This window comes from Leptonychotes weddellii, chromosome 8 (genome assembly GCF_054177405.1).
Source record: "Leptonychotes weddellii isolate Sample4059 chromosome 8, ASM5417740v2, whole genome shotgun sequence".
In the NCBI taxonomy this organism is placed as follows: domain Eukaryota; kingdom Metazoa; phylum Chordata; class Mammalia; order Carnivora; family Phocidae; genus Leptonychotes; species Leptonychotes weddellii.
Window position 1 is genome coordinate 63,591,881 of NC_138376.1, and position 23,267 is coordinate 63,615,147.

Genomic DNA, 23,267 nt, shown 5'->3' on the forward strand with positions numbered 1-23,267 from the left:
TAAGCACTGTGAATTGTGCAAGACTGTTGAATCTCAGATCTGTACCTCTGAAACAAATAATGCAATATATGTTAAGAAAAAAAAAAAAAGAAGAAGAAGAAGAAGGTAGCAGGAGGGGAAGAATGAAGGGGGGGAAATCGGAGGGGTAGACGAACCATGAGAGACGATGGACTCTGAAAAACAAACTGAGGGTTCTAGAGGGGCGGGGGGTGGGAGGATGGGTTAGCCTGGTGATGGGTATTGAGGAGGGCACATTCTGCATGGAGCACTGGGTGTTATGCACAAACAATGAGTCATGGAACACTACATCTAAAACTAATGATGTAATGTATGGGGATAATATAAGAATAAAAAATTAAAAAAAAATAAAGAAATCAGTTTTCTTTGGGCACACTAAATTTCAAGTATCTTAAAACATGGCACGCAATTGGGGCACCTGGGTAGCTCAGCTGGTTGAGTATCTGACTCTTTCAGCTCAGATCATGATCTCAGGGTCCTGGGTGGGATAGAGCCCGGAGTCAGGCTCTTCACTCAGTGTCTGCTGAAGATTCTCTCTCTCTCCCACCCCCTCTACCCCTTCTCACACTCGCTCACTCTCTCTCTCTAAAATAAATCTTAAGAAAAATGGCAAATAGAAATGTTTCATGAGCAATTAAATACTGGCTAGTTTAAATCTCTGCAGAGAATATGAGCTAAGTAAAAAAGTTTGGGGATTATCACAAAAAGATCACTGAAGTCATGGGAGTAAATGAAATGACCAGGGAGGAGCTGCAGAATGAAAAAAGAAGAGACATTTAAGAAATAAGCAGAGCAAGAGAAATTTATAAAGGAATCTATTAATTAGAAGAGCTGGGAGAAAAAAAAAGAATCAAGTCATAGGGGCGCCTGCGTGGCTTGGACAGTTAAACATGTGCCTTCAGCTCAGGTCACGATCCCAGGGTCCTGGGATCTAGCCCCGCATCAGACTCCCTGCTCAATGGAGCCTGCTTCTCCCTCTCCCTCTGCCTCTCCCCCCGCCCGCTCATGCCCTCCCTTTCTCTCTCTCTCTCCCTATCTCAAATAAATAAAGAAAATATTTTTTTAAGATTTTATTTGAAAAAGATTTTATTTATTTATTTGACAGAGAGAGAGACACACAGAGAGAGAGGGAACACAAGTGGGGGAGTGGGAGAGGGAGAAGCAGGCTTCCCGCTGAGCAGGGAGCCGGAAGCAGGGCTCGATCCCAGAACCCTGGGATCATGACCTGAGCCAAAGGCAGATGTTTAACAACTGAGCCACCCACGCGCCCCAAATAAATAAAATCTTTAAAAAAAAAAAAAAAAGGGATGCCTGGGTGGCTCAGTTGGTTAAGCGACTGCCTTCGGCTCAGGTCATGATCCTGGAGTCCCGGGATCGAGTCCCGCATCGGGCTCCCTGCTTGGCAGGGAGTCTGCTTCTCCCTCTGACCCTCCCCCCTCTCATGCTCTCTCTCTCTCTCTCTCAAATAAATAAAATCTTTAAAAAAAAAATTTAAAAAATTAAAAAAAAAAGAATCAAGTCATAAAGGTTGTCAAAGTAAAAAAAAAAAAAAAATTCAACAGGGATGAAGTAGTTAACCCAATCAAATATTTTAAAATTTAAGTGAGAATGAGAAGTTTTAGCAACAAAAAAAGGCACTGATGAACCAGCAAAAGCAGTTAGTAGAATGCCAAAGGAATGCAGTGGATTAAAGAGTGAAATGAAGGTAAAAAAGTGAAATTGGGGGACGCCTAGGTGGCTCAGTCAGTTAAGCATCGGACTCTTGGTTTTGGCTCAGGTCATGATCTCAGGGTCATGAAATCGAGTCGTCCCATGTCAGGCTTCGCACTCAGCAGGGAGTCTGCTTGAGATTCTCTTTTTCCCTCTCTCTGCCCCTCCCCCACTAAAAGAGGTGAATTGGTAAATGTGGATAATTCTCTTTTTAAAGGAAGAGCAGGCTAAGGTTGTGCCTGGAGAGAGATAATGACTAAAAATGTTTAGTAAAACCTAATCATATTTAAAGGTTGACAGGATATTAGGAGATAAGAGAAAAAGACATAGGAGAAGAAGAGCTAATTGAATTAATAATGTCCTAGAGAAAATAGCAGTAGTTGGGATTCAGAACCTAAACAGAAGAAAAATTATACAAGGGAGAGATAACTCTTCCCAAATACCAGAGAGAAAGAATAAATGGATGAGAATGCACTTATCCTGTAGATTCAGTAGTGAGGATTAAAAGCAATATGATGTCCTTTAAGTGAAACGGGAAATGCTGAGAGAGAAAGGCAAATGTGGCAATATCAGAAGTTCTAGCAGATTGGGGAAGTTCTGAAAGAGCTGCTGGGCAGAAGTAAAGAAAAGAGTATTCTAAGGAACTGCTGGGGAGTTAAATTTACAGGTTTGGGATTTTCTCTAGCATCATTCAGTAACCAGGATATAAACACTAAAAAAGCAAGCAGCATCACTGATCCAAGATTTGAATTTTGTCAGGTGAGTGCGATAGAAGGGAGTTAAGGATACTGGCAATAGAGTAGTTGAAGTGATGGACCATGGATTCTAAGCTAGACCAACTCTAAACTGCATAGGAAAGTAAAAACAGAGGAGAAGAAATAGAAAGAAAAGGAGTCAGGAGGCTGAGAAGTCAAGGAGCAGGTACAGTGTGACTGACTGACTGAGAGAAGCAGCCGGTCAGCAAGTGGGATACTTGCTTTTTAAGATTTCAGAGGTAGAGTTCTTTCTGGTGATAACAAGGGCTACCATATGTTGATCCAAGTGGGAAGCTAAAGAGGAATCACCTCACAATAGAATATTTATTTGGTGGGTTATTCACACAAGCACTGAAGTCACCTAGAATGATGACAGGATTTAAAATGGAGAGGAAGTCTATAAGCCACAAAACAAAGTCGTCTATAGATGAGCACAAATGACCTGGAGATTGATATCAATGAGAAAACAGACAAATGGCATAGGTTTCAAAGGAGTAAAGGACTTCTGCTTCCTCGACAGAATGACTGGTACCAGACTTGCCTTCCCACCATAAACAACTATAAAACAGGATGGCTCAGTCGGTTAAGCGGCTGCCTTCAGCTCAGGTCATGATCCCAGCGTCCTGGGATTGAGCCCCGCATCGGGCTCCCTGCTCAGCCGGAAGCCTGCTTCTCCCTCTGTCTGCCATTCCCCCTGCTTGTGCTCTCACACACTGTCTCTCTCTCTGACTGAAAACAAACAAATAAACAAAAAAACATACATAGTAACTATTTCCAGGCACCGGACAATAGGTAATACAGGACTATAATTTTTAAGAGAAAGGAAGCACACAATTGAGTTCCACATCCATCCCAGTTCTCCGACTGACGACAATTTACCAAATGCAGTATGGAATAGAAAGGATTACAGAAGACCTGGGAGTTCAGAATTGGGAAATATACAGCACCAAGTAGTAAGAAGAGGTGAAGATGGATGATTAGAGGTGCTTACCTATTACAGACAGTGACCAAATAAATATAAAAGCTGTGAGACAAAGGCTGAGGCACCAAACCAGATGAATTGCCTGGTCTTACTGTTGCGTGCAGAACAAAATAAAAACCCCTTAAACCTTTACGGTCCCTTTTGATCTGGCCCCAGTTCACTTTTCTACTCTTATTACTTCCCATTCCTTTTTTTTTTTTTTTAAATAATCTCTACACCAAGCATGGGGCTTGAACTCACAACTCGCAGGCTCTAATGACTAAGCCAGCCAGGCACCTCTCTTCTCATTCCTGTATACAAAACTTCACTCCAACCAAAATAGCATACTTGACATCAAGCTTTTAAAAAAAACCTTATACTTGGAAACTAACTCAAATTATAGAGGTATTTCAGAGAGGAAATTATCAAATTCCTGTTCACAGCTGCTTACCAAAATTCATTTTGACCCAGACAGACATGACTCAGAATTCAGAATTTTTAGGATTTTTGAACAGTTATATAGTACATATTTCATACATAATTTAACACTCCCAATGAGATCTAATGCAGTACTCCATAATTAGATATTAACATTTCTGCAGCAAAACATAAAAGCAATAAGAAATAATTAAGTCAGAAATAAAGACTATAAATAGGGGCGCCTGGGTGGCTCAGTCAGTTAAGCATCTGCCTTCAGCTTGGGTCACGATCTCAGCGTCCTGGGACTGAGCCCCACATCAGGCTCCCTGCTCAGCGGGGAACCTGCTTCTCCCTCTCCTTCTGCCTGCCACTCCCCCTCCTTGTGCTCTCTCTTTCTCTCTGTCAAATAAATAAATAAAATCTTAAAAAGAAAGACTATAGTCTCATGTCTATTCAGGTCAGGTTTTGTCATCAAATGTAATTGGTACAAACTTAAGGGAAAAGTTACTTCTTCAGAGCTTTTGATTTCAGAATTACAGATTAGGAATTGTAGACCTGTAGATCAAATGACAGACCTTAGACTGAATGACAATAAATACTACATGCAATACATGTGGGCTTTAACTAAGGCAAGCAATAACTAAGGTATTATTTAAGAAGAAAATCTATATCCTTAAATGCATTAATCCAGTGGTTCTCAACCAAGGCTGTTTTGCCCCACAGGCGGCATTTGGCAGTATATGCAGACATTTTTGATTGTCACCGTGGAGAGGGGGAAAGGGAAAGTGCACTATTGCCATCAAGTAGCTAGAGACCAAGACTGCTGCTGCTAAATATCCTACAATGCACAGGCCAGCCCCTCACAACAAAAAATTATCTAACCCAAGTTATCAATAGTGCTGAGACTGAGAAACCCTGCATCAATCAGAGACAAATACTAAAACCAGGAAGCTAAGCATTCAGAAAGCTGGAGAAGAAAACAGGATCCAAACACATAAAAAGGAAGGAAACAATAAAGAATAGAAATCAATAAAGCAAACAACAATGACAAGAGGAAATAACAAATATAAGCTCGGTTTTTGAAAAATTAATAAAATAAGCAAAGCTCTAATTGGATTTATCCTCCTTTTCCAATTTGAGCTGTACTTTACTGTAGCTAAACAGACCTAACAGGCGAAGTAAAGCAATTCTAGAAGAAAAAAAAAGAGAGAAAAAGAATTCAAATTTTAAAATATACAAGGAATGAAAAAATGAGAAAATCACCATGTTGCAACCTATAACGAAGTAACTCAGGGAATAAATAAATGGTAAAACAAAAGAAGTTTGTTGGGCAAAGTATTAGCTGTCACTACCCAAATGCACAAAAAGTAAGGCAACTCCATCTTATGTAGAATTATCCTCTCATGTGATACAATAAGATGAACAGAGCATCTTCAAAGTATTCTTGCACACACACAAAAATTTAAATCTAATCAAATTTATAAACTGAACACCCTGTCCACAAAAAATATGCAGGTAAGGATAAAAAAAAAAAGACACCATGAGGAACCTAACAGCTAAAGTGTGAACAAATGACCCAGTTTCTTCAAGTCAATGGTGGGGAGAGGGGAGAGACGCAGGTAAGGAGGAATGTTCTAGATCCAGGTAAACAAACTATGGCTTGTGGGCCAAATGCCACCTGCTTTGGTATGGCTCTCAAGCTAAGAGAGGTTTTTACATTTTTTAACGGTTCTTTGAAAAAAAAAAAAGAATATGGAACAGAGACCTGATGCAGCCCAAAGTCTAAGATATTTACTATCTGACACTTAATAGAAAAATTTTTGCCAACTCTGACTCTAAATTAGAAGAGATTTACAAAAGCTTAAGAGATGTAGCTCCCACATACAATGAGTGGACCTATTTTAGATCCTGATTAGTATAGATACACTACAAATTTTTACACAATTAGGAAAATTTGATTATGGACTTGTTATTAGATGATATTAACCAACTACTGTTAATTTTTTAAGGTTATGGCTTTGTGTAGAAGTGATTTTTAAAATGGAGGAAGATTAGATATTTTTCAAATATGTAAAATATTGATGGTTGTTGAGGCTGAGTGATGGGTGCTTAGAAGTTCCTTGTACTCTCTTTTTTCTATGTATGCTTGGAAATTTTCATAATCAAGAGCTAATAAAAAAGACAAGGTTTTAGCAAGACAGATCAAGGAATAAAAGAAAAAGAGAGAATACAAATATACAAAATACAGAATGAAGAAGAAATAATGACAGCTAAAACTGAAATGAAAAATTAAACTATGAACAACTAGTTCATAAACTGGATAACCTACAGGACATAAATTTTTGGAAAAAGACAAAAATGCTAGAAATTAGTAAGTGAAGAACTAGATAACTTATATAGACCAATTATCATTATAGGAATTAAAATAGTAATCAGAGACATGGCTGGGGCGGGGGGAAAGACCCTGGCCCAAATGGTTTTACCAAACTGTAATGAGACAGATAATCCCTATCCTATATAGATGACTTCAGGGGAAAAAAAAAAAAAGAGAGAGAGAAAAGCTGCTAATTTAAAAGGACTAATATAATTTTATTTATTTTTTTAATGTATTTTTTTTTTAAGATTTTATTTATTTGACAGAGAGAGACACAGCGAGAGAGAGAACACAAGCAGGGGTAGTGGGAGAGGGAGAAGCAGGCTTCCTGCTGAGCAGGGAGCCCGATGCGGGGCTCGATCCCAGGATCCCGAGATCATGACCTGAGCCGAAGGCAGACGCTTAACGACTGAGCCACCCAGGCACCCCAGGACTAATATAATTTTAATTCCCAAATCAGATAAAGACAATATAAGAAAATCATTAGGTCTATTTTACTTATGAAATACTTAGTAAAATATTAGTTAACTAAAACTAGCAGCGTATCATAAAATAAAAAATAATACATCATAAGAAAAGCGTGTTTTTAAATAGCTCATTATCTTTAAATCTACACCATCATAGACTAAAGGAGAAAAAAAAAATCAAAACAATGATATCTCTTGATCTAACAATGAGTTCACAGGGAACAGAGAGGGAAAAGAACATACCCACAACACTACAGACTATAAAAAACTCCACAGGGGCGCCTAGGGTGGCTCAGTCGTTAAGCGTCTGCCTTCAGCTCAGGTCATGATCCCAGGGTCCTGGGATCAAGCATCAGGCTCCCTGCTCAGCTGGAAGCCTGCTTCTCCCTCTCCCACTCTGCCTGCTTGTGTTCCCTCTTTCGCTGTCTCTCTCTGTCAAATAAATAAATAAAATCTTTAAAAAAATAAACAAAAGAAAAGAAAAGAAAAGAAAAACTCCACAAAACATATGGCCCAGTTTCTTCAACAAATAAATTGCAAGGTTAAAACAAAGTGGGATGGGGCGCCTGGGTGGCTCAGTTGGTTAAGCGACTTCCTTCGGCTCAGGTCATGATCCTGGAGTCCCTGGATCGAGTCCCGCATCAGGCTCCCTGCTTGGCAGGGAGTCTGCCTCTCTCTCTGACCCTCCCCGCTCTCATGTGCTCTCTCTCATTCTCTCTCTCTCTCAAATAAATAAATAAAATTGGGCGCCTGGGTGGCTCAGTTGGTTAAGCAACTGCCTTCGGCTCAGGTCATGATCCTGGAGTCCCTGGATCAAGTCCCGCATCGGGCTCCCTGCTCGGCAGGGAGTCTGCTTCGTCCTCTGACCCTATCCCCTCTCATGTGCTCTCTGTCTCTCTCATTCTCTCTGTCTCAAATAAATAAATAAAATCTTTAAAAAATAAAAAAAATAAAAATAAATAAATAAATAAAATTAAAAAAAAAAAAACCAAGGTGGGATGTATGGGGAGGGGAGGTAACTTTCAAATTAAAAGACCATATCTGGATCTTAATTTGATTAACTGTAAAAAGCCATTTACAAATAAGATTCATAATTATGGATAGAGCAATAGAAACATCATAAAGCATGTGAAAATATAGTAAAATGTTAGCGGTAAAATCTAGGCCGTACATAACTGGTCATCTATTATAAATTCATACACTGATGTATGCTTAAAAATTTTTTTATCATAAAATGATGGGGGGGAATTCTAGCAAATTCAGGGAAATATGACCATTGAATAGATATTTGATCATGTTAAGAAATTACCTTTTTCTGATGTGAAGTGGTATTATGGTTATGGAAGAAAAAAAGGACTTATCTGTTAAGAGACACATACTGGAATTTTTACTGTTTATAGATAAAATATGTCCTGCAGGATTTGCTTCAAAATAATTGAGGGGGGGGTGATATTTGACCTGAGCTGATAGTTTTTTAAGCTTGGTGACAGATACTTAACAGGTTTCATTATACAATTCTATTTTTATTTTATGTATGTTTAAAATATTCCATAATAAACATTTTTTAAATGCATAAAAGGTGATTAAAAAGACACAAGAACAGATCTGAATGAATGGAGAGATTATTTATGTTCATGGATGAAACCTTTAAAAATAGTAAAGATATAAATTCTACCCAGATTAATTCACAAATTAATAATACTGTGGTGGTATTAAATATTACTGCAAATTCTTTGACACTCTTCACATCAAAAACAGGAATGTAATTTCCTTCCCCTTGAATAGGGGTTATAGCCTTAATAACACTACAACTAAGAGAATGTAGCAGAAGTGAAGCTACCTAACCTCCAAAACTAGGTCATAAAATGGATATGGCTTCCGGCAGGCTCCCTTTCTCAGGATGCTCACCTTTGTAAGCCAGCACCATGGTGGGGAAAAAAGCCACACGCAAACACCATATGTACAGGTTCTGGCCTATAGTCTTTCTGAGATCACAGCCAACAACCAGCATCAATTGTCACATACGTGAATGAAGAAGCCAACAATTACTTTTCTAGCCCCCTGCCTCATGGTGCCCAGCTGATGATGCACAGTGAATAGAAATTAGCTATACCCACCAACTCCTGCCCAAATTACAGTTCTGTGAGCAAATAAGATGTTGTTGTTAACTTAAACCACAAATTTTGGGGATGGTTTGTTATGTGACAATATATAAACAACCAGAAACTACAATCAAAATTCCAGCTCAATCTTTTGAGAAATTTAATATATTCATTCTAAATGTATAGGGAAAATAAAGGTTTATTTACTTATTTATTTTTAGATTTATTTACTTAGTTGAGACACACAGAGAGTGCACACACAAGCACACAGAGGGAGAAGCAGACTCCCCGCTGAGCAGGAAGCCTGATGCAGGGCTCGTTCCTAGGACGCTGGGATCATGACCTGAGCTGAAGGCAAATGCTTAACCTACTGAGCCACCCCGGTGTCCCGAAAATAAAGGTTTAAAAAGAGCTATGCCAACTTTGGATAAGAAGGGCCAAGAGTGAGAATTTGTCCTAGCAGATATAAAACCACACTGTGAAACATAACACTATTGTTAAAAAAAAAAAAAAAAAATCTGGTACTGTTATAGGAAGAGAAAAATAAAGAGAAGAAACAGAACTTAGAAGTTTGGGAACAAAATATATGATATCCTAGAGTCTGTCTGTCTGGGTTCAAATTCTGGCTATGACACAATGCAAATTACCCTCTCTGAGTCTTGTTTGGTCCACTATATAATGAGGTAGTAATAATACCTAACTCAAAGTTGTTACGATGATTAAATAAGATCACAAATGTGCTTAGAATAGCCTGTCACATACTAAGTTATAAGTGTATGTAAGCCAGTTGTGGTAATTTAAAAAATAAAGAATCATCAATGAAGTAAAAAGACAACCTATGGATGAAATGTGAAAAAAATATTTGCAAACCATATATGTGATAAGGAGTTAATATCCAAAATACATAAAGAATTCATACAACTCGGGACAACCTTGCAATTCAACAGGAAGAAGCCTACTTTAGTACTCCAGCAAGGGGAAGAAATTTTTCTTGCACAGCAACAAGCCCAGCCAATAAGAATATACCACAACTCAAGCAATGAGAAACCACCACCACCCTGCATTGTCCCTTTCTTCCAATGGACTTTTATTCAAAGCAGACCCTCCCATCTTCCTCCTTTTCTCTATTAAATTACATTCCTCTCCTTTGATCTTCAGGCTTGTCTCTGGTTTCCCATAGCAATTGCCCATTGCTCTACTATTCCTGAATAAACCCATTTTGCTGGTTAAAAAAGGAAAAAAAAGTGTGCAGAGGACCTAAATACACATTTCTCCAAAGAAGTTATATGAAATACCAACAGGTACATGAAAAGATGTTCAACATCATCACAGTCATTTAGGAAGATGCAAATTAAAACCATAATGAGATATCACCTCACACCTGTTAGAATGGCCACCATCAAAAAGGCAAGAGATAGGGGTGCCTGGGTGGCTCAGTTGGTTAAGCATCTGCCTTCGGCTCAGGTCATGATCCCAGGATCAAGCCCCGCATCGGGCTCCCAGCTGAGCGGAGAGCCTGCTGCTCCCTGTTTGTGCGCGCTCTCTCTCTCTGCCAAATAAATAAATAAAATCTTTTTTTAAAAAATTAAAAGTATTTTTTAAAAAGACAGTAAATAACAAATGCTGGTACGGATGTGGAGAAAAGAGAACCCTTTTGTGCTATTGGTGGAATGTGAACTGATACAGCCACTATGGAAAACAGTTTGGAGGATTTCCAAAAAGTTAAAAATAAAACTACTATATAATTCAGCAATTCCACTTCTGGGAAAATATCCAAAGGAAACAAAAACACTAACTCAAAAAGATATCTGCACCTCCGTGTTCACAGTAACATTATTTACAACAGCCAAAATATGGAAACAACCTAAGTGTCCACTGACAAATGAATAGACAAAGAAGCTGTGGTGTGTGTGTATATATATACACACACAAAAGAATATTATTCAGCCATAAAAAATGAGGAAATCCTACCATTTGGGACAACATGGATGGACCTTAATGGCATTATGGTAAGTGAAATAAGTCAAATAGAGAAAAGAAAAAAAGAAAAATAGTGCATGATCTCACTTATATGTACAATCTTAAGAAAAAAAACTCAGAAAAAGAGATCAGACTTGTTACAAGAGGTGGAGCATAGGGGAGAGGAAATTGCAGGAAGGTGGTCAAGGCACAAACTTCCAAGATGATAAATAAGTACTAGGGATATAATGTACAACATGATGACTACAGCTAACAATTAAGCTACAATTAACTAGTTAAAACTACAATGAGCTACCTCTATTCACTAAAATGACTAAATTAAACCTACAGACAATATCAGACGGCACAGTCAAATGTTTTGGCAGGAGTGTAAATTAGTACAACTACTTGGGAAACTATCTGGCAGTATCTACTTAAGTTAAACAAACACATACACTATGACTAAGCATTTCCATCCATGGGCATCTACCCAAAAGAAATAAATCTATCGAAAGAAATATATATAAGAATATTCATAGCAGCATTATTCATAATAGCTAAAAACTGTAAACAAGTCAAATGCCCTTCAACAGAAGAATGGCTAAACAAAGTTATGTCATATTCCCAGTGAAATACTGCACAATAACAAAAGAGACTGAAGCCCTGACATACACAACAATATGGACAAATCTCAAAAGAGTTGAGAGAAAAAAAAAAAAGAAAAAGAAACTAGATACAAGAGGACCATATAATTCCATTTATATGAAATACAAAAACAAGCAAAACTGATCAATGGTAACTGAGGTTACTAACAAGGGAGTCTACTGGGGTGCTAGAATAAATGAGACAAAAATAACTGTTAACATTTAATAAGAGTATGTTCTACGTCCTAAGCACCATTCAAAACACTTCCGATGTATTAACCCTTTAATCATCAAAATAATCATATAATGTGGGTACTAGTATTATCCCCCACTTTACAGATAACAGCACTATGACAGATAAAAGTTAGATCCCTTATCCAAAGCCACATAACTGATTAATGAGGGAGGCAGAATAAAATTCTTACATTGAAGTTCAGATTCAAAACTTTCAACCACAACAATAAATTGCCTCAATAATCAAAGAAAACTCTTAATACTACACCTGGGCCAAACAAAACACAAAGTGTTAGTTAGCTATTATTACTATTACCATTATTATTACTAGCATGTAACTTAAAATATTCCTTATTATAACACTGAAATATTCAACACTACCATTAGTAAATGTAATTGTATCTATGCTCCTTGCTTTCCCTAACAATACTGTAACAGTGATTTCACAAATTATTTGAAATATATAAAGTATGCTACTCTATTCATCCCACAAATCATTTATAATAGCCCAAACTTATAGCTATTTATCTTTCCACAGATAAGATTCACAATCTTGGGGCACCTGGGTGGCTCAGTCAGTTAAGAGTCTGCCTTCGGCTCAGGACACGATCCCAGGGTCCCGGGATTAAGCCCCGCATCAGGCTCCCTACTCAGTGGGAAGCCTACTTCTCCCTCTTCTCCCCACTCTTGCTCGCTCTTGCTCTCTCTCGCTATCTCTGTTGCTATCTCTGTCTCTCTCAAATAAATAAAATCTTTAAAAAAAAAAGATTCATGATCTTAATTCATTTTGAAAGAAAAATTTATATACTAAATAACACCTTGAAAGAGCTTTAGGATTTAAAGTTTCAAGACTATAAGAGAAAAAATTAATCTCAGGGGTGCCTGGCTGGCTCAGTCGATAGAGCATGTGACTCTTGACCTCAGGGTCATGAGTTCAAGCCCCACAATGGATGTAGAACCCACTTAAAATAAAATTTAAAAGAAATTTTTTAAAATAATTTTGAAAAAGACTATTATTCTAAGTTTAACCATATAGAAGGAAAGCTCCAAATCTCCATACTAACCAGTAAAGATTTTAAATTGAAAATTTCTTTTAAAGTTATTTCTAAAAACTAACTGTTGAAATGCCTGTGTAGAAATCATTTAGGTTTTTTTTTTAAGATTTTATTTATTTATTTGACAGAGAGAGACAGCGAGAGAGGGAACACAAGCAGGGAGAGTGGGAGATGGGAAAGCAGGCTTCCCGCCAAGCAGGGAGCCTGACACAGGGCTCAATTCCAGGTCCCCGGGATCACGACCTGAGCCGAAGGCAGACACTTAACGACTGAGCCACCTAGGTGCCCGGAAATCATTTAAGTTTTTTTTTAAGTAATCTCTACCTCCAACTTGGGACTCAAACTCACAACCTCAAGATCAAGAGTTGCATGTTCTTCTGACTGAGTCAGCCAGGTGCCCCAAGAAATCACTTATTGATGGTATGCATTAAGCCTATCTTCTCATTTCAAATTTCATCATTATACCCCTAATACTTTTATTATATATATGTTTTTTTTTAATTTCTGAATAAATGTGCCTCATATTCCCCACTCCCAGAAGGGACCACATTTTCTTATATAACAATCTTCCAGAGACAGACAAAGCATACATAAACATACATCTTTGTATGTACATATGAATGTACACACATGTTCTAAAGAAAATCACACAATACACTGAAAAGCACACTATATACTTTGTCGATAGCGATAGCAAGAGCAATAGCAAGAGCAGGAACACAAGCAGGGAGAATGGGGGAGGAAGAAGCAGGCTTCCCGCTAAGCAGGGAGCCCGATGTGGGGCTCAATCCCAGGACCCTGGGATCATGACCTGAGCCGAAGGCAGATGCCTAACGACTAAGCCACCCAGGTGCCCCTAACCATTCTTTTAGTCAAGACAGTTCTATCATGTTTAAGGTCACTTTTGCTGCTTTCAACAGTAACAAAAGAAAATACAAAAAAATGTATGCAAAAACAATTTCACTCATAAATCCAACCACTCAGAGATAACGTTTATGTATTACATCCTTCTTTCTTTGCATAATACAAATAAAGATACAGGGCAGAGATCAGATGGTATCGTATGACTTCTTAACAACAAAGAACACTATATGCTATAATTAAGTAGGTGACCTCAGAAATCTAGTTCAACCTGATCTTGCATGTCCTACCTTGGACACCTAAACTGACCCATCTACCAAAAGAGATAGGTTAAGAATTCCTGGACAAAACTTACTAATCACAGAACTTTTACCTATCTTTCATACTAAAGCTATTCATCTAGCTTAGAATACCTTCCAGATGACAGAAAGCAAGTAAGTATTTAATAACTCATTTCCACTCTGTTAAGGATTCCCCTTCCTCCATATTTCTAAAATCAAACATCTTACTATCACAATCAAAGCACATTTTCCAGTAAAATATCAGTTGCTACTTAAACCTAATATATTAACCCAGAGTCAACTAACAAGAAAGCAAAATGGGTAGGGAAAAAATTCAACTCCAACAGTCACAGGAAATGGTTACCTTAGAGCAAAATTAAATCACCAAATTCCTGGCGAATGTTTTCCCATTCCTCTCCTCAGGGATCAACTACCCCAAAATTAAGAGTAGAGATGGCTTCATGTTCAAAACATCAGAAAAAATATCATGCAGATGCCGTTGCTGACAAGTGTCTCAGACTTCTTTCCACCAAGAGCAATTTGGAAATAATCTGAAGGAAAAGTTCTCCTCTACCTATTTCATCGTTACCATTTCTGGAAATAGCTAATTGAAGGAAATAAATTTATTTCAGGGACAGGACCTTCCCATTTCAAAATGTAAACCGAATTTATCAATTTTAACTTTCAATCTTCCCTTTTGGAATATTCTAGAGATATTGAGATAGGTACTATTTTGCTTTCTGACTTCAACAAATCTTTACGATCATCCATTTTAACCAACCACCCTTTGGGAAAAGCTCCGGCAACAAGATTGTGTGTGAGGACACCTGGGTGGCTCAGTCGGTTGAGGTCTGCCTTCAGCTCAGGTCATGATCCCAGGGTCCTGGGATGGAGCCCCGTGTGGGGCTCCCTGCTCAGTGGGGAGTTTGCTCTCCCTCTCCCTCCGCCCATCCCCCTGCTCCTGCGCGCTAATAAATAAAATCTTTAGTAATAAAAAATAAAAAAGACTGTGAGTCCTTCAGCTTAAGACTGTGTGCGTGTGGGTGCTTCAGTTGTGAAAGTGTGTGTGCTTGGGCTGCGAGATCGTGTGCATGTGTGCACACACGTGTGCATTCTTCGACTGCATGATTGTGCTTGCGCGCTTCAGCTCTAAGACTGTGAGCATGTATGTGCTTCAGTTGTAAGACTGTATGTGTGTGCGCACGCACCCTTCGGCTGTAAGACAGCGCGTATGCACCCTGCGGCTGTTAAGATTGTGTGTACGTGTGTGCGCTTCAGCTGTAAGACTGTGCGTGTGCGCCCTTCAGCTGTAAGAGTGTGGGTGTGCCTGTGTGCGTGCTTCAGCTGTAAAACTGTGTGTGCGCGCGCGCGCCATGGGGCTGTAAAACTGTGTGTGAGCACCCTTCGGCTGTAAGACTGTGCGTGCTGTGTGCGCGCGCGCCCTTCGGCTGAGAGACCGTGTGGGTGTGTGCACTTCAGCTGTAAGACTGAGCGTGCGTGTGCGTCCTTTGGCTGTCAGACTGTGCGTGCGTGTGCGTGCGTGCGCGCCCTTCGGCTTAGAGACCGTGTGTGTGGATGTGTGCACTTCAGCTGTAAGACCGTGAGCGTGCGTGTGCGTCCTTTGGCTGTAAGACTGTGTGGGCCTGTGCGTGCCCTTCGGCTGGAAGACTGTGCGTGCAGTGTGTGCGCATGCGTGTGGTGAGAACGAGGGGAGTCAGCCTAAAACCGGGGCTGCTACAAGACCTGGAACCCTCCTTCGTCAGCTGACTGGACCGACCCTGCAAGGTCTCAAATTGGGACGCACATACAGATTTCACTCCTCTGGAAAACAGCGATGAGGGAGCCCCAGGTTCAAGGAACAGGTGAAAAGTAGGTAAGAATCGGGGCCAGGTGTCTCAGGAGACCCGGCCTCAGGAAAGGGGGCACTGGAACGCACCCCACCCCCGCTCGCACTTCCGGGCCCGGACGCTCCGCCCAGCTCCCCGAGGCCGCTGTTCCCAAGGCCTCGCAGCCGGCCGCAAACGCCACAGCGGCGCAGCCCCGAGCGGTCTCCACACAGTGAAGTAACACGGGCCCCCGTCCGCAGCCTCGAAGAGCAGCCGCCCGCCAGCTCCGCGCTGCGGCGTTACCTGTTGAGGAGCAGGGAGGCGACGCTGAGGCAGAGCAGCAGGAAGCAGAACAGCGGGTACTGGCGGCAGATCTCGCGTCCCACGTCCAGCCGCAGCCGCTGCTTCAGCTTCTCCCCCATCGTCCTCACCCAGGATACCATCTCCGTTGGCGTGGCCGAAGCTCTGCTACAGATTGAGGCCGAGGTCGAGGCCACCCCCATCAACCTCCCGCGTTTCAGCCCCGCCGGCCGGGCAGCTACCCACACAGCCGCGGACCGGCGGACTGTCCGCAGGCTGCAGCCGCCCAAGGCCCCGCCCAAGGCCCCGCCGCGCGTGCGCAGCCCCCGCCCCCTCCCCTCCGGCTGCCGGCCGAGGGGACTGCCGCACGACGTGCTCGAGGTCGTCACCCCGCGCGAGGCCCAGCGCGTCGCCCCGCTCCGCCCTTTTGGCCAGGGTCGCGCGCTCTCTCCTACGAGGGGCCGGACTCCACTGGCGAGGAGCCTTTTTCGGAAATCGGGGGGAAGCTGCAGCAGCCAGTAACCGCCTGTATCGCGGAGGAGAAAAGGAAGGTTGTGCCCGAGCACGGGAGAAACTACAGCCCCGCGCAGCCGCCGGGCCCTGCCTGCGGGACATCCTGAGCTCGCGAGGCCCGCTGGGGACTGTAGTCTTTGTGACGCGAGCCGGCGGAGGGATGGAGTGCGTGGTCGCAGCCCCCGCCACTCTCCACGCCTCCTGAACGTAGGCTCTGCTCCGGATGGGCACAGGTCGAGCTTTACGCGACGCCCAAGGGAGAGAACAGGGGACGACTCTGAGTCCTTAATTGGCTTGGCGGGGGGGGGGGGGGTGAGTAAAACATCCCTGGAATACGGGAGTCAAACCCACCGGGCCGCCACCCCTGCGAGAGCATATTCTGCGCGCTCAGGAGCAAGGTAGAGCTCAGGTCACCACGGCCTCGCGGGCCTAATCAAAATCCCAAGCGTTTGGACAAGGCAAATTGGCAAGTTAGGTTAAATCCCTTTTGCCTCGTGGAGCTTTCGCTTAAGTCATCCTATTTCTGAATTTTAATTTCCTATTTTCCGCTACTCTGAGAAATGCAGGAAGACATCGTAACAAGTTAACATTTATTTAGGCGGCGCGCTAAACACTTTAATTTAACCTCCACACCTCATGATGGAGGTACTCTGATTTTCCCAATTCACAGCTAGATTACTGAGACGTAAAGGAACTTGCTCAGAATCCTACAGCTAGCAAAACCGGGATTTGAAGTAGTTCTAACCCCAGAGCCGGCGCGTCATTTTTATTTCCTTAAGATCTTACCCTCCAAAGTGCAGAACGGATACGTTCAGAAATTAGTTTTTTAAAAAAAATGGTGCATGTACGCTTTCATGAATATTTTCCCATGTTATTATGAATACACAGATCATCTTCAATGATGCATTATTTTCCTTCAGAATGTCTGTCTTTAAACTATTAATGCCATTTAATTTCATTGACATTATAATGATTATTACCATTTTCTATTGTAAATTTATACACATTTCTAATTATTTTTTTAGGATCAACATCAATACAGTTGCTTGATCAAAGGGTAAGAACAAGATACTGTCAAATTTCTTCCTAGAATGGTTTTCCACAGTGGTATATAACATTTCACTGGTCCTCATCATTAGGTATTGTCTAAACTAACATCACAAATATGCTGTACCATTTCTTATTAAACCATTTAAAATACTGTGTAACATCACTGGAAAACTTAGTGCTTTTTTTTAATGTTTTAAGGTACACAATTAAATATTTAGTATACTGATTTCACTTTTGCAGCCTTTTTAAAATTATCTTTAATCTAGAACCCCTTGTTTATATGAACATTTTAGGGTACACTAAAGTATAAAAGGTGTATGTTGAACTAATCTACATGTATCAAGGGCCTACTATGTACTTGAGTAATACTAGGGCAAGTTACTTTATTAAACTTTTCTGTGAAGTTATACTGCCAGTCCTTTTTGTTTAAATACTTTATTTCCTTAAAGGCTTGTTCTGAAATTACTGTTCAACTTTGCACTGAGAACCAGTACATTTCAAAGATAAAATGTTTCCAGTTCAAATTAGACATTTTTAGACATCCAACTTAAGACTTCTTCCCATATGAGTTTCTCAGTAGAGGCAATTAGAATAATTTAAATTTTCATATTATGCTTAGAAATGGGAAAAGCAAAAATAAATTTCTGCTATGAAAAGCTATTTAAAATCCACACCTAAAGCAAGAAAAAAAATTTACTGTTGATACAGACCTCGTCAAATAAAATAACTTTTTACTTTACTAGATGTTTTCTCATTAACCTTATGGTCTAGTATCTACTTTAACACATACACAGAGCTTGAAGTTTTTTCTTAAAAAACTTGTATTAAGTTTTGAACTTCAAGCAGGGATAGTGCCTATTAAATGCAAAGTGCCTACTAAATGTCTTTATACGGGGCGCCTGGGTGGCTCAGATTGTTAAGCGTCTGTCTTCAGCTCAGGTCATGATCCCGGGGTCCTGGGATCGAGCCCCACATTGGGCTCCTGGCTCAGCCGGGAGTCTGCTTCTCCCTCTCCCTCTGCCTCTCCCACTGCTCATGCTGTATCTCTGTGTCTCAAATGAATAAATAAAATCTTTTAAAAAATAAAAAAAAATTTAAAAATGTCTTTATACAATGCTTAATACAAAATTTTTCTTAAATTATTGTATGAATCTATGAATGTGATAAAAGCAGCCAAACCAACTACCTTTATTTGGATAATAACCCAAAATGACAGGGATAAGGGATATCCACAATCAATCCTGATTCTGAAACCAGCTCCACCTTCTGTATTTCACTGAGCAGTTAACTTGATCTACTTCAACCCCTGCATCCTCAACTCTAAAACAGAGATCTCTCTTCAGTAGTTTTAGAGATTAAGTTGGGTGGAAAGTGCCTATTAAATGTCTTCATACAACGCTTAATACAAAATTTTTCTTAAATTATTGTATGAATCTATGAATGTGATAAAAGCAGACAAACCAATTACCTTTATTTGGATAATAACCTAAAGTGACAATAACCTGAAATCACAGCTGATACCTAATAAGAGATAGGTCCAAAGAGGTTCACTGCCTGCCCTTAAAGTTCTAGACCTGCAGTGTCCAATACAGTAGCCACTGACCATTATCTGGCTACTGAGCATTTAGAATGTGGCTAGTTTGAATAGACATGTGCTGTAAATGTAAAATACACACCGGACTTCACACGAAAAGAATATAAATGGTCTCAATTTTTAAAACAATTAAAAATGTTGGTGATTTTTAGAAATAATGAGCTAAAAAATAATAATCTTGTTTCTTATTTCTATAATGTGGCTACATTAATGTAATTTTACTATTAATATAATTTTTAAATTACATAAGTGGTTTACATTATATTTCTACTGGACAGTGCTACTCCAGACTGTGGAGTAGCTGTTAGCTGCGGAGAGCCAGTACAATTAAATGTGTAAATTTTAGATAAATGCCACAATTACTGTGTATGCCAGGGATACATCTTCAAACTATAAAGAGTAAAAAATAGTTGATAATGCATTCATCTAAAGGGCTCAAACATTATACTACCATCCAATAAAAGCTCCATTATTTTAACGAATATTTATTGATTTAGCAAATATAAGGCACTGTACTAGATGTGGTGGCAGATACAATGATTTAGATGCATTTTTCTGACCTCCAAAGGCTTACAATCTAGTGGAGACATGTGACACATGAAAATGTATAATACAGGTCATGTTTATATATAAAGGCTGTAATAGTAATAGTTTTTTTTTAATGACAAAAGATGGGAAAGAAAAATTTTCTTTAGTGGGGACAGTAATTTAAGCAAAGACTAGGATTTACCTCTGCTTTCACTTAATTTTCACAAGTCACGCAATAGGGAATGTTAAGTATTTAAAATGCTTCTAATTAAAACTGATTCTCCCAACCCCACCAGCAAACTGCACAAATTGCTTATATTGGTACAGGAGCTTGAAAAGATGGTGTTGAATACCTGAATCCCAGTAATTAGGCCTACTTAACTCTGATGACCCAGAATATACACCAAATTTTAATTGTTGAGGGCCATGATCTGCATGGCATAGTGGATCAGGAAAAGGATAGATGAATACATACACATTACCCTTAGGACTCATTTCAGTCTCTCCCTTTCAGATGCCTCCTATAATTTGGAACATGCTCTCCTGGAACAGGATTGGCATACCCAAACCTGCTTTCCCCCCACTGTGTCCCAAAGCATCAAGGTTCATATTACCTTTTTGTGGCATTTGTAATGTTATTTTTAGTCTTTTTTAAGATTTATTTTAGAGACTGAGCATGAGTGGGAGGGACAGAGGGAGGAGAATCTCGAGCAGACTCTGCACTGAGCATGGATCCCGACATGGGGCTCGATCTCATGACGCTGAGATTATGACCTGAGCCAAAACCAAGAGTCAGACGATTAACCACCCGCCACCCAAGCGCCCCAGTGTTAACTTTACATTTCATAATGCCCTCTTCCCCCCACAACTTACCCCTATGTATCAACCTCTGGATATAACATCTGTTAAAGGAGCAGCTAAACTGCCTTAAGAAATGTTCCTTTCCTTGATTTTCAAAAAAGGAACTACAGTGGAGAGTAATTCAAGGAAGAGCATTAAGGGATTTTTACAGGTAGGAGTTTGAGAAATTAAAAATGCAGGAAGGCCTGAGTGGCTCAGTTAGTTGAGCATCTGCCTCTGATTCAGGTCATGATCCTAGGGTCCTGGGAACGAGTCCCGCGTCAGGCTCTTTGCTCAGCAGGGAGCCTGCTTGTGTGCTTGCTGATAATTTTTTTTTTTTTTAAAGGCAGGTATTACTTTCATATTTACCCCCCCCTTTTTTTGCGTGGCCATGATGTAAAACCTCCAATGGGAAGATATGAAGGACTACAACTTTATAGAATCAATGGCTCAAATAGATCCTATCTGGGTAAAAGAGCTGTTTTGACCACAGAATTCTGGCAAGTCTCATTACACCTTAGCACCAAAAAAGTAAAGCATTTAATGTTTGTCATCTTATTTATAAGACATGATGGAATAACCATCCTCTCAAACCTCACTTTCATGGAACTAGGTAGTTGGTCATAACTTCAGAAAATGTCAATTATTTCATAACTGATTACAAACTGAAAATACACTCACCTGCCTGTTTGATAAATATTAAAGACTGGAAAAGGCACTTTAATTCTAACACCAGCATTATATTGAATAAGACGGCCAATGTTTCTCTTGTCTACTTTTAAACTTACCCTTTAAATAAGTAAAACATTCCACCTTATGTCTCGTATTAACTACAGAGACACTGGTTTCCTTTCATAAAAAGAAAAATGCTAACTGTATTCAGGTGTTTAAATATAGCTTTCAATTGACTTCAGTAACTTCTGAAAGTATTTTGGAAAGGCTTTGCGCCATCCTTCCCCTTACCTCTAGGTAGGCTATTCACTAAAATATAAAAACAAAAGCATTTTCATATGGTACCTATAAACCACCGTGCAACTAGGCTTGGTTCAGAATTGTGAAAATCACTAATATTGTTACTTCAATTCCAATTCTAGGAAGGTTGCTACCAAAGAATTAAAAATCAATTTTTATCTTCCCTAAAAAGCAGCCTTAAAATTTTGGTAATCTGAGACTAGCTCTAAGAAAATAAACTTGGGGTGCCTGGCTGGCTCAGACAATAGAGCATGCAACTCACAATCTTGGATTTGTTAAGTTTGAGCCCCACTTTGAGCATAGAGATTACTTAAAATGTTCTTTAAAAAGAAAAAGAAGAAAAGAAAGAATACAGGGGCGCCTGGGTGGCTCAGTCGGTTAAGCGTCTGTCTTCGGCTCAGGTCATGATCCCAGGGTCCTGGGATCAAGCCACGCATCAAGCTCCTTGCTCAGCAGGGAGCCTGCTTCCCCCTTTCCCTCTGCCTGCCACTCCCCCTGCTTGTGCTGTCAAATAAATAAATAAAATAAAAAATACAGTATATCCGGGGCGCCTGGGTGGCTCAGTCGTTAAGCGTCTGCCTTAGGCTCAGGTCGTGATCCCAGGGTCCTGGGATCAAGCCCCGCGTTGGGCTCCCTGCTCTGCGGGAAGCCTGCTTCTCCCTCTTCTACTCCCCCTGCTTGTGTTCCCTCTCTCGCTGTGTCTCTGTCAAATAAATAAAATCTTAAAAAAAAAAAAAATACAGTATATCCAAGTAGAAAAGGTAATTTTGGAAGTTATTTTTAAAACTTTATTGGAAAATTTCCCCTATATATTGAAAGGCAGTTACCGTTTAAATTTACGTTTCTTTAAATTTATAGGTTTCACATAAACTTTAAAACATAAAATTTTTTTTAAATTAGAATTTATTTAACACTATCAAAAAGTCATTTGGCCTCTACTATTCAACTGTGAAGTTTGAAATATAGCCTTGTTTATTCAGTGTAATTAAGAACTTGGTCCCATATGTTCAGAGAGCAACTCTATTTCCAGTTAAAATAACAAAATAGATTAGCTTACTTTATTTCTTGGGGCTAAGAAGAAATCTTCTCCAAGAAATATCCCTATCTAAATAGAAGTAGCCCTTTTCATGTCTTGAGTTTTCAAAGATTGATAGCACGTGTATTATTCTTAAATTGGTTTAATCCTGTTTACATATTCACCCCTGTCAAATTTCATAACTTTGTTTTTTTCCCAGTGTAAAGCAGCACATTAAACTGTTATTGATCATGGTAGAGGATGGGAAATTGCAATTAACACATACAGTTAACAATGAATTTGAAGAATAGCAATAAATGAATATATAATTTAAATAATCCTTAAGATTCTTCTTGTAATTACAAAGCATTGAAACATCAGACTTTTTTTAAAGATTTATTTGAGAGCGAGCGAGGGGGGGTGGGGGGAGCAGAGGGAGAGAAATTCAAGCAGACTCCCCACTAAGCACAGATCCTGCCGCAGGGCTCGATTCCAAGACCCTGAGATCACAACCTGAGCCAGAACCAAGAGTCGCTCAACCCACTGTACCACCCAGGTGCCCCGAAACTCAGATTTCCAAATGTGGCCAGATGTTTTAAAACCACGGTTTTGCACCTAAAGTTACCTTTAAGTAGAGGTTGGTAAATTTTTTTTTTTTTGGAAGATTTTATTTGACAGAGAGAGACACAAGAGAGGAAACACAAGCAGGGGGAGTGGGAGAGGGAGAAGCAGGCTTCCCTCGGAGCAGGGAGCCCAATGCAGGGCTCGATCCCAGGACCCCGGGATCA

The 23,267-nt window shown here is 40.0% G+C and overlaps 1 protein-coding gene across 1 annotated transcript in view; it reads right to left on the reverse strand.

Moving 5' to 3' along the window:
* SNX14 (sorting nexin 14) overlaps nt 1-16,279 on the reverse strand; it is a 74,676-nt gene extending 58,397 nt beyond the window's left edge. The window contains exon 1 of the mRNA XM_081829360.1: nt 15,970-16,279. Coding sequence (XP_081685486.1) covers nt 15,970-16,170 — 201 coding nt within the window. The 5' untranslated portion in view covers nt 16,171-16,279. The remainder of the gene's footprint in view (nt 1-15,969) is intronic.
* Between the last annotated feature and the right edge of the window lie 6,988 nt (nt 16,280-23,267).